This window comes from Somniosus microcephalus, chromosome 31, assembly GCF_052327205.1.
Source record: "Somniosus microcephalus isolate GS21.2 chromosome 31, FLI_Smic_1.0, whole genome shotgun sequence".
NCBI lineage: Eukaryota > Metazoa > Chordata > Chondrichthyes > Squaliformes > Somniosidae > Somniosus > Somniosus microcephalus.
In genome coordinates this window covers 38,893,165-38,907,214 of record NC_141017.1, presented here as the reverse complement: position 1 = coordinate 38,907,214, position 14,050 = coordinate 38,893,165, and the positions used below count along the sequence as shown (strand labels likewise).

Genomic DNA, 14,050 nt, shown 5'->3' with positions numbered 1-14,050 from the left:
AGTGAAAGTGTTCTGTATAAAGTGTAGAACACCTCTATCAATACATCGAGTGAAAGTGTTCTGTATAAAGTGTAGAACACCTCTGTCAATACATTGAGTGAAAGTGTTCTGTATAAAGTGTAGAACACCTCTATCAATACATCAGGTGAAAGTGTTCTGTTTAAAGTGTAGAACACCTCCATCAATACATCGAGTGAAAGTGTTCTGTATAAAGTGTAGAACACCTCTATCAATACATTGGGTGAAAGTGTTCTGTATAAAGTGTAGAACACCTCTATCAATACATCGAGTGAAAGTGTTCTGTATAAAGTGTCGAACACCTCTGTCAATACATCGAGTGAAAGTGTTCTGAAAAAGTGTAGAACACCTCTATCAATACATCGAGTGAAAGTGTTCTGTATAAAGTGTAGAACACCTCTATCAATACATTGAGTGAAAGTGTTCTGTATAAAGTGTAGAACACCTCTATCAATACATCGAGTGAAAGTGTTCTGTATAAAGTGTAGAACACCTCTATCAATACATCGAGTGAAAGTGTTCTGTATAAAGTGTAGAACACCTCTGTCAATACATTGAGTGAAAGTGTTCTGTATAAAGTGTAGAACACCTCTATCAATACATCGAGTGAAAGTGTTCTGTATAAAGTGTAGAACACCTCTATCAATACATTGAGTGAAAGTGTTCTGTATAAAGTGTAGAACACCTCTATCAATACATCGAGTGAGAGTGTTCTGTATAAAGTGTAGAACACCTCTATCAATACATCGAGTGAAAGTATTCTGTATAAAGTGTAGAACACCTCTATCAATACATCGAGTGAAAGTGTTCTGTATAAAGTGTAGAACACCTCTGTCAATACATCGAGTGAAAGTGTTCTGTATAAAGTGTGGAACACCTCTATCAATACATCAGGTGAAAGTGTTCTGTATAAAGTGTAGAACACCTCTATCAATACATCGAGTGAAAGTGTTCTGTATAAAGTGTAGAACACCTCTATCAATACATCGAGTGAAAGTGTTCTGTATAAAGTGTAGAACACCTCTATCAATACATCGAGTGAAAGTGTTCTGTATAAAGTGTAGAACACCTCTATCAATACATCGAGTGAAAGTCTTCTGTATAAAGTGTAGAACACCTCTATCAATACATCGAGTGAAAGTGTTCTGTATGAAGTGTAGAACACCTCTATCAATACATCGAGTGAAAGTGTTCTGTATAAAGTGTAGAACACCTCTATCAATACATCGAGTGAAAGTGTTCTGTATAAAGTGTAGAACACCTCTATCAATACATCGAGTGAAAGTGTTCTGTATAAAGTGTAGAACACCTCTGTCAATACATCGAGTGAAAGTGTTCTGTATAAAGTGTAGAACACCTCTGTCAATACATCGAGTGAAAGTGTTCTGTATAAAGTGTAGAACACCTCTATCAATACATCGAGTGAAAGTGTTCTGTATAAAGTGTAGAACACCTCTGTCAATACATTGAGTGAAAGTGTTCTGTATAAAGTGTAGAACACCTCTGTCAATACATCGAGTGAAAGTGTTCTGTATGAAGTGTAGAACACCTCTATCAATACATTGAGTGAAAGTGTTCTGTATGAAGTGTAGAACACCTCTATCAATACATTGAGTGAAAGTGTTCTGTATAAAGTGTAGAACACCTCTGTCAATACATCAGGTATTTCTGACTTGGAGCTTCAGGAGCATTACAAAAATGTATTCAGTACAAAATATAGAGCCCGGATTGTAAGCAGCACTTCTCTATATCCTTAATGTATATGTTTAAAAAGTTCATTGAGAAGGTTCTGGAGAGATTATGCGTGGAACTTACTGGATACAAGCCAACCTGTTTGTTCTGACTTCACTGAAATATTTAAGCTCAGTAATTATGAAAATGACAACAGATTTTTGGGATGCAGACATATTGATAAGAGGGTTTACTGATTGTATCTTTGCTTGTTTTGGATTTCATCCTGTAGAGATTGGGATAACATTCCTCCCTCACCAAATCAAACACTGCTCTGTTTGTTCCCCTGTTAGTTTACAGAGAGAAACATTAAGAATATGCAGTCTTTTGAAAAATGCTAAAATCTGGTAGGCAGGACAATTAGGTGAAGACAAGTAAAAACAGGTGGGAAACCATTGGAAAAGCCAAAGGAACCATGGAATGTAAGCTTGCAATCACTGCAACTGTAACAGAGGGGCAGTGGGGTTTGGCTTCCGCTCACATGCAGTCACAGTATAAACGCAGCCCGAATCCAGCATTAGGGCCTGCAGGAGGTAGTCTCAGTTTGCTTCTCTTCAGAGTTAATTGGGCTGTGGCACCCAATTTACAATCCAAGCTCAGCCTCAGTGTGACGTGGTTCTGGCTTTGTGCTAATTCTAAACTTGTGGACTGTGTATGACCATAAGATTGCTGAGGTTTTTCAAATATACATACATAGTAAATAAAGGGTGAAAGTTCTGGTACACGTCAAATGATAATGGGAAGTTGGAAGGTGGGGACAGAGAAGTGACAGCATTTTTATAGGCAAAGGAAATTTTACAGGGAGTAATTTTCATTTTGAGTTAATTTTTTCCCACCATGGGAAAGCCCCGAGTTGGGTCTCCCTCCATTATTTACAGAGCGAATATCCATGTGGTCCAGAGTAGCTCACTGAAAACATAGGGAGATGTGGCTTCAAACAAGCCGAAGAGCTGCTCCTGCATCAGCTGGGAAACCATGCTACAGACTGGAAAGGCTACAATCCCAGCTGGTCATGGTTCCCTGGGAGCCACCGCTCAGAAGCAGGCCTTAGGCTGGGTTGAGGTCACATCCTCTTGCGATTTGCAATGGAGCTGCTCTGGGATGCTCCCTGTAACTGACATCTCCAAAGCAGCTGACTGGGCAGGGGGATCTATTTGGGGTCTCTTTTTCGACAAGAAAATATACTTTATATGGTGAGTTTAGTTTCCTTGTATAGAAAGGAGAGCACATTGACAAAAAGTACTATGAGATCATCCTGCTCCTTTAAAGTTATACTTCACATTCATTTTTACTTGATCCCTCTCCCCACTCAACACCCCTTCACAGCCTTCCTTCTAGTGTTGGTCAGTCCTCATCTACAGTATTGTGTACAGTCTGGTTACCTAATCATAGGGGAAGTATTATTATTCTTGAAAGGATACAGAGGGGCAACCAAGATGATTCTGGGTATTTATGGAGAAAGGTTAAGGAGATTGAGCTGGTTTTCTTTGGAAAAGAGGACATTCCAATAAGAACACTTTGAAATTTTAGGACAATCCATTCTGGGACCAGCCCACAAGCAGACAATCCATTCTGGGACCAGCCCACAAGAAGACAATCCATTCTTGGACCAGCCCACAAGAAGACAATCCATTCTGGGACCAGCCCACAAGAAGACAATCCATTCTGGGACCAGCCCACAAGAAGACAATCCATTCTGGGACCAGCCCACAAGAAGACAATCCATTCTGGGACCAGCCCACAAGAAGACAATCCATTCTGGGACCAGCCCACAAGAAGACAATCCATTCTGGGACCAGCCCACAAGAGGATAATCCATTCTGGGACCAGCCCACAAGAAGACAATCCATTCTGGGACCAGCCCACAAGAAGACAATCCATTCTGGGACCAGCCCACAAGAAGACAATTCATTCTGGGACCAGCCCACAAGAAGACAATCCATTCTGGGACCAGCCCACAAGAGGATAATCCATTCTGGGACCAGCCCACAAGAGGACAATCCATTCTGGGACCAGCCCACAAGAGGACAATCCATTCTGGGACCAGCCCACAAGAAGACAATCCATTCTGGGACCAGCCCACAAGAGGACAATCCATTCTGGGACCAGCCCACAAGAAGACAATCCATTCTGGGACCAGCCCACAAGAAGACAATCCATTCTGGGACCAGCCCACAAGAGGACAATCCATTCTGGGACCAGCCCACAAGAGGATAATCCATTCTGGGACCAGCCCACAAGAAGACAATCCATCCTGGGACCAGCCCACAAGAAGACAATCCATTCTGGGACCAGCCCACAAGAAGACAATCCATTCTGGGACCAGCCCACAAGAAGACAATCCATTCTAGGACAAGCCCACAAGAAGACAATCCATTCTGGGACCAGCCCACAAGAAGACAATCCATTCTGGGACCAGCCCACAAGAAGTTAATCCATTCTGGGACCAGCCCACAAGAAGATAATCCATTCTGGGACCAGCCCACAAGAAGACAATCCATTCTGGGACCAGCCCACAAGAAGACAATCCATTCTGGGACCAGCCCACAAGAGGATAATCCATTCTGGGACCAGCCCACAAGAAGACAATCCATTCTGGGACCAGCCCACAAGAAGACAATCCGTTCTGGGACCAGCCCACAAGAGGACAATCCATTCTGGGACCAGCCCACAAGGAGACAATCCATTCTAGGACCAGCCCACAAGAAGACAATCCATTCTGGGACCAGCCCACAAGAGGACAATCCATTCTGGGACCAGCCCACAAGAAGTTAATCCATTCTGGGACCAGCCCACAAGAAAATAATCCATTCTGGGACCAGCCCACAAGAAGACAATCCATTCTGGGACCAACCCACAAGAAGACAATCCATTCTGGGACCAGCCCACAAGAAGACAATCCATTCTGGGACCAGCCCACAAGATGATAATCCATTCTGGGACCAGCCCACAAGAAGATAATCCATTCTGGGACCAGCCCACAAGAAGACAATCCATTCTGGGACCAGCCCACAAGAAGACAATCCATTCTGGGACCAGCCCACAAGAGGACAATCCATTCTGGGACCAGCCCACAAGAAGACAATCCATTCTGGGACCAGCCCACAAGAAGACAATCCATTCTGGGACCAGCCCACAAGAGGACAATCCATTCTGGGACCAGCCCACAAGAAGACAATCCATTCTGGGACCAGCCCACAAGAAGACAATCCATTCTGGGACCAGCCCACAAGAGGACAATCCATTCTGGGACCAGCCCACAAGATGATAATCCATTCTGGGACCAGCCCACAAGAAGACAATCCATTCTGGGCCCAGCCCACAAGAAGACAATCCATTCTGGGACCAGCCCACAAGACAATCCATTCTGGGACCAGCCCACAAGAAGACAATCCATTCTAGGACCAGCCCACAAGAAGACAATCCATTCTGGGATGAGCCCACAAGAGGACAATCCATTCTGGGACCAGCCCACAAGAAGATAATCCATTCTGGGACCAGCCCACAAGAAGATAATCCATTCTGGGACCAGCCCACAAGAAGACAATCCATTCTGGGACCAGCCCACAAGAAGACAATCCATTCTGGGACCAGCCCACAAGAAGACAATCCATTCTAGGACCAGCCCACAAGAAGATAATCCATTCTGGGACCAGCCCACAAGAAGATAATCCATTCTGGGACCAGCCCACAAGAAGACAATCCATTCTGGGACCAGCCCACAAGAAGACAATCCATTCTGGGACCAGCCCACAAGAGGATAATCCATTCTGGGACCAGCCCACAAGAAGACAATCCATTCTGGGACCAGCCCACAAGAGGACAGTCCATTCTGGGACCAGCCCACAAGAGGATAATCCATTCTGGGACCAGCCCACAAGAGGATAATCCATTCTGGGACCAGCCCACAAGAAGACAATCCATTCTGGGACCAGCCCACAAGAAGACAATCCATTCTGGGACCAGCCCACAAGAGGACAATCCATTCTGGGACCAGCCCACAAGAAGACAATCCATTCTGGGACCAGCCCACAAGAAGACAATCCATTCTGGGACCAGCCCACAAGAGGACAATCCATTCTGGGACCAGCCCACAAGAAGACAATCCATTCTGGGACCAGCCCACAAGAGGATAATCCATTCTGGGACCAGCCCACAAGAGGACAATCCATTCTAGGACCAGCCCACAAGAGGATAATCCATTCTGGGACCAGCCCACAAGAAGACAATCCATTCTGGGACCAGCCCACAAGAAGACAATCCATTCTGGGACCAGCCCACAAGAAGACAATCCATTCTGGGACCAGCCCACAAGAAGACAATCCATTCTGGGACCAGCCCACAAGAGGACAATCCATTCTGGGATTTGTACTGTTCAAGAAGAGTGTCAGGATTTGAACTGTTAAAGGTGTGTGTCAGGATTTGAACTGTTAAAGGTGTGTGTCAGGATTTGATCTGTTAAAGGTGTGTGTCAGGGTTTGTACTGTTAAAGATGTGTGTCAGGGTTTGTACTGTTAAAGGTGTGTGTCAGGGTTTGAACTGTTAAAGAAGAGTGTGTCAGGATTTGTACTGTTAAAGGTGTGTGTCAGGATTTGTACTGTTAAAGGTGTGTGTCAGGGTTTGTACTGTTAAAGGTGTGTGTCAGGATTTGTACTGTTAAAGGTGTGTGTCAGGATTTGTACTGTTAAAGAAGAGTGTGTCAGGATTTGTACTGTTAAAGAAGAGTGTGTCAGGATTTGTACTGTTAAAGGTGTGTGTCAGGATTTGTACTGTTAAAGGTGTGTGTCAGGGTTTGAACTGTTAAAGGTGTGTGTCAGGATTTGTACTGTTAAAGAAGAGTGTGTCAGGATTTGTACTGTTAAAGGTGTGTGTCAGGATTTGTACTGTTAAAGGTGTGTGTCAGGGTTTGAACTGTTAAAGATGTGTGTCAGGATTTGAACTGTTAAAGGTGTGTGTCAGGATTTGAACTGTTAAAGGTGTGTGTCAGGATTTGAACTGTTAAAGGTGTGTGTCAGGGTTTGAACTGTTAAAGGTGTGTGTCAGGATTTGTACCTATTTTCTCTGTAGGTACAACTTCTAACAATTCTGTGCAACAATAGTTGTGTATTTCAGTGCCACCTACAAAGTTCAGTAATGTAGCAATGTGGGCATGTATGGGCACGTGTGAAAGTGATGTAAGGTTGCCTCTGTGCTTTGCATAATGTGTCATTGAACATGCAGCACTTAGAGAGTGAATTCGGCCATATACTTTGCATTGGCAATTTTCCTGCGTCTTAAGCAAAAACCCCAGAAACTGCTGGAATACAGTCAGCAGGTCAGGCGGCATCTGTTAACTCTGTGTCCACAGACACTCCCTGACCTGCTCAGTGTTTCCCAGCAGGTTCTGGTTTTATTTCAGATTTCCACCATCCGCGGTATATTTGGTTTTGTTTTAAACTTCTTAAGCATTTACTCCCACAACCTCTGGACATGTGGAGAAAGTATTCATCCTTTCAGCCAGCTCCTACTCCCATTCACTGTGGGCAGCTGTATTGTGAGGGAGGTATCCCTCAGTTCCAAAAGGGTAATCCTCCTTTGCTGCAGGTAGTCCCAATAGCACCTCAAGGACGGCAACTTCAATAGGTACTATCCTATTATTCCTCTTCTTCCTTCTATCATGTGTACAGAAAAACGACTGTACTGCTAATGGACATTCTGCTCCCCTTTTAAAGTTGCTGCTACACCAGATACCCTGCCCCCACAATAAGTAAGCACCCTGTACCAGCCCAATCTGCACAGGGAGCTTGCAGGTCAAACATTAATTAACTGACCTCTTATTGCACAGGCCAGTTCGATGATGAGTGCTTTGCTTGCATCTATGCAGTCCTGCTGGTTCTGCACCAGGACCGGAAAATCTACCCCAATACTCAGTTTCCTCTTACACTCCGCATTGAACGCCCACTAGCAACTTACAGACGGTAACTGCCGACCCATAGTCACATTCCTCCACCCTCCATTCTGGGGCTGTTTACTCCCCTATTGTCCTTTGAATGTCTTTTCACAGCCTGAGATGATTTTTGTGCAGTCTAAGGTCCTTTACACCTCTTTCCAGTTTTGAAACAATCTATTTGGAGTTTGATACATTCTCTTTGTACCATTACTTAGCACATCTCTCCTCAGCCTTTACCTGCTGTTCTCCCCTCCCGTCTGTTTCGGCCTGTCCTATCTATGGCTGCCCCATCTTCCTATACCAGTTCTGACCCTGTGTCTGCACTCCAAAGGTTAACCTGTCTTTTTTCAGAAGCTGACTGAGCTGCTGTCTGTTTTTATTCCCAGCCCTGACAGTAAGAGCTCCTAAACCCTCCCACCGTCCATTGGCCCGCCCCGACAGCCTAGCCTGGCTCGGCTTGGCCCCGGCCCGGCCCTTTAAACACTGCCAGCTGTTAGCAGCCGCCAGTCTCCAGAGTAGCTCAGTCAGCTCATGCGGACCGAAAATTCTGCCACCGCTGTAGGGAACAGCTATTTCCACATCGCACGGTAAGTGTTTTCGGATTGCGATTTTTGGATATAATCAAATCTTTTGCAGTGCGATTAGAGGTGTCTAAACTGCACTGCCGTTCGCTTAGCGTTCAATCACTTCCCAAACTCCTACACCGGGTTACACACTCCGTCTCACCGCAGGAGGCGAATATCCCGCATTCTGCCCTCATCTATATTTAAAACGAAACTATTGGGGACTTTCAATTTTATTGGAAAACACTATCAGGACATAAAAAGTAAATATTTGATGGAGTTGAGTATTAATAATAGTTATTTGGGGGAATTTTCTGTATTAAATGTTTGCTTTCTCCTGGCTTTAGGGCTGTGCTGCCGATTACCTCCTGGTTGTGCTCGGATCCGGGAGCAGTTTGTAGACCGGGAGACTCCCGGTGACTCTCGTGGACCCCCCAACAGTTGCAGAATCCGTCCAGAGAGCATCGGCAGTCCGGCGCAATACCGGATACTCCACCCAGTCCCAAGCACAGATCCTCGGGGTGACTGAGGATCTTTCTCCAAATATCAGCCTTACACCGAGCTGGGGTACCGAGGACTCGCTGAGGGCTGGTCTCCATTTCTCCAGTCCCATCACTGCATGAAACTGTGGCACCAACTGGCCCAGCGGCAGCAACCCAGGAACAGTCATCAGATCAAAGATCAATAATCCGTTCACTCACTTAACCCCCTACGGGCCGATGTCCAGCTCGATTTTCTGACCGGCTAGTCATTCTGGAGTTCTGAGAAGGATAAAGGACAGAAGTGAACATCGGTCATCAGTGTTACAAGGCCAGGAAGAATGGATGTGGGGGTCACGGCAGTGAACGCAAGACTGAGCTTCAGCGAATACTACAACAATGAGACGGTGGCCTTGCACTATAATTACACTGGGAAGCTGACTCCGGGCCGATACAAGGCAGGCCTGAAGTTGCACGCTATCGTGTCTCTAATAGTTTGTGTTTTTATAATACTGGAGAACTTGCTGGTCCTCGTAGCCATCTGGAAGAATAGCAAGTTCCACACGCCCATGTATTACTTGCTGGCCAACCTGACTCTATCTGACCTGTTGGCAGGAGTCGCTTACATGGTCAACATCTTGCTGTCCGGTGCCAATACCCTGAAGCTGACCCCAATCCTGTGGTTCTTGAGAGAGGGCGGCGTTTTCATCACACTCACGGCCTCGGTCTTCAGTCTCCTGGCCATCGCGGTGGAGAGGCATATCACCATGATGAGGATGCAGTTGTACAATGCGGACAAGAAGTGCCGGACGCGTCTCTTTGTAGCTGCAGACTGGTCTTTCTCGGTGTTCCTCGGAAGCCTCCCGATCATAGGGTGGAACTGTATTGGCAACCTGTCAGGATGCTCCACCGTGCTGCCACTGTACTCCAAGAGCTACATTCTGGTTTGCATTCTGGTTTTTATTTTAATCTTGTTTGCAATCGTGATGTTGTACATTCGGATTTACTGTTTAGTGAAGTGCAACAGCCCCGATGTGGGCACGAACAGAAGCATGGCGTTGAGGAAAAGCCAGAAATACCTGGCATTACTGAAAACTGTCACCTACGTGGTGGGCACCTTCATCGTCTGCTGGCTGCCGCTCTTCGTGGTGCTGCTGGTGGACGTTTCCTGTGCAGTGGGCAACTGCTGGATTATTTACAAGGCCGATTATTTCCTGGGACTGGCCATGATTAATTCAGCTTTGAATCCCATCATTTACACTCTGACCAGCAAGGACATGCGCCGAGCCATCGTGCGGCTGCTGTGTCTGACCAAAGACGGCGAGCAGGCTAAGTGCTGCGGGGTCCTGATCTCCGAGTGCAGCACCAGTCAGATGGACAGGTCATCCCACAGGCATGAGCCCCTCAACACCAACCTGTCCTCTGGCAGCGGACCTCAATCCCCTACGCGAACCTCACTCGCCTGACTTGAATCGCCGCAGTGCCCAGGATGGCAGTGACTTTAGACGTGTGCGGCCAGCAGCACAGGTGGCCTCCACCCGGGGAACTGAGCTCAGCTTCCCTGCCTTGCGTTCTAGGGAGGACCGGAGGCTAGCAAGTCAAACAAGCAATGCAAACCTGCTCTGGTGCACAATGAAGAGAATGGTAATGTTGGGACAGTAAAAATACCAGCAACCGTGGGCGGCCAGGGAGGGGGCTCAGGAACTTTGACCGGCTCCCAGTTATCATTGAAAAGCTTTCAGAGGCTCCAGCACAGCTAAGGATATGTAAGAGTTGATGTAGAATATTTGCAAAATCGGATCTGTGTAGTTTGTTTTAAAATGGACATGTAATGCATGTAGCATCAAAAGATCAATCAGACTTTTTTTTAAAAGCTTTGTAACATCCGCACCACAGTCTGGAACTGTACCTGCAACAAACCAACCTGGCAGTGTGTCCATGAAATGGAAGCATCCAGTCAATTAGCCACAAACATCTAACTGCGTGGATATTGTAGATGTAAAAGGAAGCTCTCTGCGGCTCCACCCTCATGTGTTGCAAGGTATAAAGTTGCTCAACGAGTACCATAAATGTTGTACATTTATACTGAGCGCCAGAAACCCTCCGCTTTTCCGTCCTCCAACGTGATATTCTTTGCTCCAATCCGGTTGGACTGTGGCAGCTCTGCTCACGCAGCACTCTGACACTCTGGAGTAGAACCTTGTCCGTGAGAGCTTGAACCCCTGAGTTAATGCACCAAAACTTGACTCACTCCGTGAAAGAGCAGAGGGCGAATATTCAAACTCAGCGATACAGAATTACTCCAAATTGGGCAACAAGGCCCTGGGAAGATTGTAACTGAAGCAGGTCCCAAATCGCTTAAAATTAAAGGCAACTGCAAGTATCAAACATTTCTGGAAACTGCATGTCACACTGATGCATTGTACTAGCTAGGAAATAATACGCATTGAATGTATCTATGCGGAGATTTAGAGTGAATCCCACAGTGTGATCATATTATCCTGCTGGCAATGCCACTTGGAAGGCGATATTGATATAAATCATAAAATCATTAAAGCACAGTAGGAGGCCATTTGGCCCATCGATCCCGTGCCGGCTCTCTGCAAGAGCAATTCAGCGAGACCCAATAAAGTACCTAAGTGTACATAGACTACTGCTGTGCCCTCAGCGCATCAGTATCCAGATAATCTTCTTCAGTATAAGGCCCAGGAAGTGACTGTGTCAGAGGGTCAACACATAATCATGATAGGATTAAAATCTGAGTGTGCCACTACCACTGCCTCCTTATCGTGTATGTATGGAGTGACTGCACATTCTCAGATCTCCAGTTTGAATGGTTGTGTCCTTTCCAGGGTTTACCTGACCTCACTGTATTAAAATCACTGGTTAACAGTAAATCCTGGCTGTGGCTCAGGATCCATGATTGTTATCACCACAAGGTAGTTCCCTTAAATGGAAGTGGGGGATGGGGCAGTGTAGGAAATAGCCAGTGCTGTTCAGGATTGCACCAAGTGTCTTCCCACTGGGTTACTCTACCTGTCATCTTGGGCCAGGTGGGCTTGAGGAAGCTTCAGTTCCAGTCTGTTCTGGACAATCCAAAACACATCAGAAGCCAACAAGCTGTCTCTCTCTTTACAGCTGGTTAATTCAAGCAGCATCTTATGGCTCAGGGACAGATGATGCCATTTGTATTTCTTGTCAGATTGCACTAAGCTCCTGTTGGAGGTAGAGAAATGCAGTCACAAGCCTAAGCTTCATCAGCTGACATGAAGGGAGTGCAAGGAGTTACTATTAATAAGGAAATACTCAGAGGTGCCTTGTCACATTACTGTAATATACTGATGTAGATTTTTTGTACCTGATATTTCTTTTTATCCAACTGTTTCTGCAGTTTTCTCAGTTGAAGCTGCCAGCTCTTTGATAGTTTGGCTCCATGGGTGCTGGGTGCCCTCCAGTACCTCATCCCAGCCTTCATTCTTCGAGTGTCGACAGGCAATATGATGGCGGGAGACATTCCAGTCGAGCCTGACCCTGTCCTCACCCAATGTCCACACGTATGCACTTTTCAGCAGGGGTTGCTGGTTAGCAATCAGGCTGCCCACATTTCCTCTGTGGCCAATTGTAGCCCCCCCCAACTCTCCCCCACCTCCCTCTTCCCCTTAGATCAGCATAGACCAGCAATTGCTGGAGTCTCTCCTAGGAGGTGGAGTCACACAGAGCACAGGTGTTTCTTGCTAATACTGTGTGTGGCCTGGGATTAGCTGATTCACCTTCCCACTCTGGGAATGCTGGAGAAGACACACAATACTCACAGCGGCACTATGTCATAGAGTCGGTTTCTATTGTAAGTCTGCAAGACAGAATAAAGTGTTATATAATGTTGGGTCCTCTGAGGCTGTCTGTCCTTTGCCTGGACTGGCAGCACCTGAACTTCCCAGTCACATCTCATGGGACTAGCCAGGCCACTGAGTGGCATTGATCCCTTCATATCACAGCATCCCACTTTCTGTGTGGAAGGAGTTACTCCGTCATTAATGTATCGGAGCCTGGCATTGGCAGTGACAGAAGCAATTCAGCTGCGTGACAGTAACTTCTGCTTTGGCTCAGGATATGACACTGCCCAGGAAGGAATGATTCAGGTTATTCCAAAACTGATTCTAAACTATGAAATATCCCCCTCCCCCCCCCCAAGAAAATGATCCATTTAAAGTGATTGTGTAGCTATAAACAGGATTTCAGCTGTGAGAATTGTGGATGAGAATGTTTAATTTAAATGCTTTGCTCTGCAATTTTGAATAAAGTTTTATTGCTCAACAACAAGTGTGTTTATTATATACAGTACATTAATATAGTAGGTAATAGGTGTTGCAAAGCACTGCAAAGAGTTGTGTGGCACAGAATGTCACCCAGGCGCTCCCTCTGCAAGTGGAGGTCAGCCATTTCCTACACACAAAGGGAGGGAATTTGCAGACAGGAGAGGCAGCAGATGGGACAGCAGAGACCCAGTTTAATAAACTGACATGTCCACCAGTATAGAATACATCTTGGTAATCTCTTCCATAGAAATTGGGAGCACAGCTCTCTTGATGGTTTAGCAAGTCAATGCACCATGTTGTGATTAACTAAGATATACAGAACAGAAAGTCCCAGTGCAATCCTTCATCTCGGCTGAGTTAGCTGATCTTTGACAGGAGGCAGTAGTAAAGCTATAACTGGCTTTAGCACCCCAGGCAAACAAGGGAAGAATCATCCAGGATCCCTGCTCCAGATCAATATTGAGTGATCCCTGCTGGAAAGTCCGTATGTGTGGATGTCAGGTGAGGACAGATCAAGGCTGGCTGTGATGATCTCTATAGTAAAATAGCCAGCTGAGATTCACTGTCCAGGTTTACACATGAAGAATAATCACTTGGGAGAAGTCCTGGCAAACCCCAACAAAAGTCAACATCTTCAGTCCGAAAGAGGAGTAAACAGGAAAGGAAAAGTAAATGGGAGTAAAGGAGAGCAGAAGCTCTGCAGTCCAGTTGTTGGGCAAATGACATTTTCACATTAGGATTGTTTTCAGCAGCAGAAGGGGGTACTGACCCAATAAAATATTTTTGCTCTCGGTTAAAAAAATTATGAAAGATATATATAGCACACCAACAGGCTGTCATAAAAACTTAACTAAACGACACTGTAGTACTGAATCTTCCACCCATAACCTGTCCTCCGTCTCAAATCGATTTCAGAGAACTCTCTGTTTCTTCCCTCTGCTGTTTCTTTCATTCTCTGTCTCCTTTCCCTGCTCTGCAATGCATTCCCACTACAGGCTCAAAACCCTCATAAAG

General features: G+C 45.8%; 2 protein-coding genes across 2 annotated transcripts in view; one reads left to right on the top strand and one right to left on the bottom strand.

Moving 5' to 3' along the window:
• Positions 1 to 14,050, bottom strand: part of spc24 (SPC24 component of NDC80 kinetochore complex) — a 179,217-nt gene that overhangs the window by 109,382 nt on the left and 55,785 nt on the right. The gene's annotated exons all lie outside the window — the stretch shown is intronic.
• On the top strand, positions 8,136 to 13,040 carry LOC147097781 (sphingosine 1-phosphate receptor 1-like). Its single transcript, XM_085971883.1, has 2 exons — positions 8,136 to 8,265; positions 8,589 to 13,040. The coding sequence occupies exon 2, from the start codon at positions 9,062 to 9,064 to the stop codon at positions 10,184 to 10,186; it is 1,125 nt and encodes a 374-aa protein (XP_085828009.1). The 5' UTR covers positions 8,136 to 8,265; positions 8,589 to 9,061; the 3' UTR covers positions 10,187 to 13,040.

Excerpts from the sequence above, each read along its gene's own strand:
- LOC147097781 (XM_085971883.1), top strand. The coding sequence starts at position 9,062 with ATGGATGTGGGGGTCACGGCAGTGAACGCAAGACTGAGCTTCAGCGAA.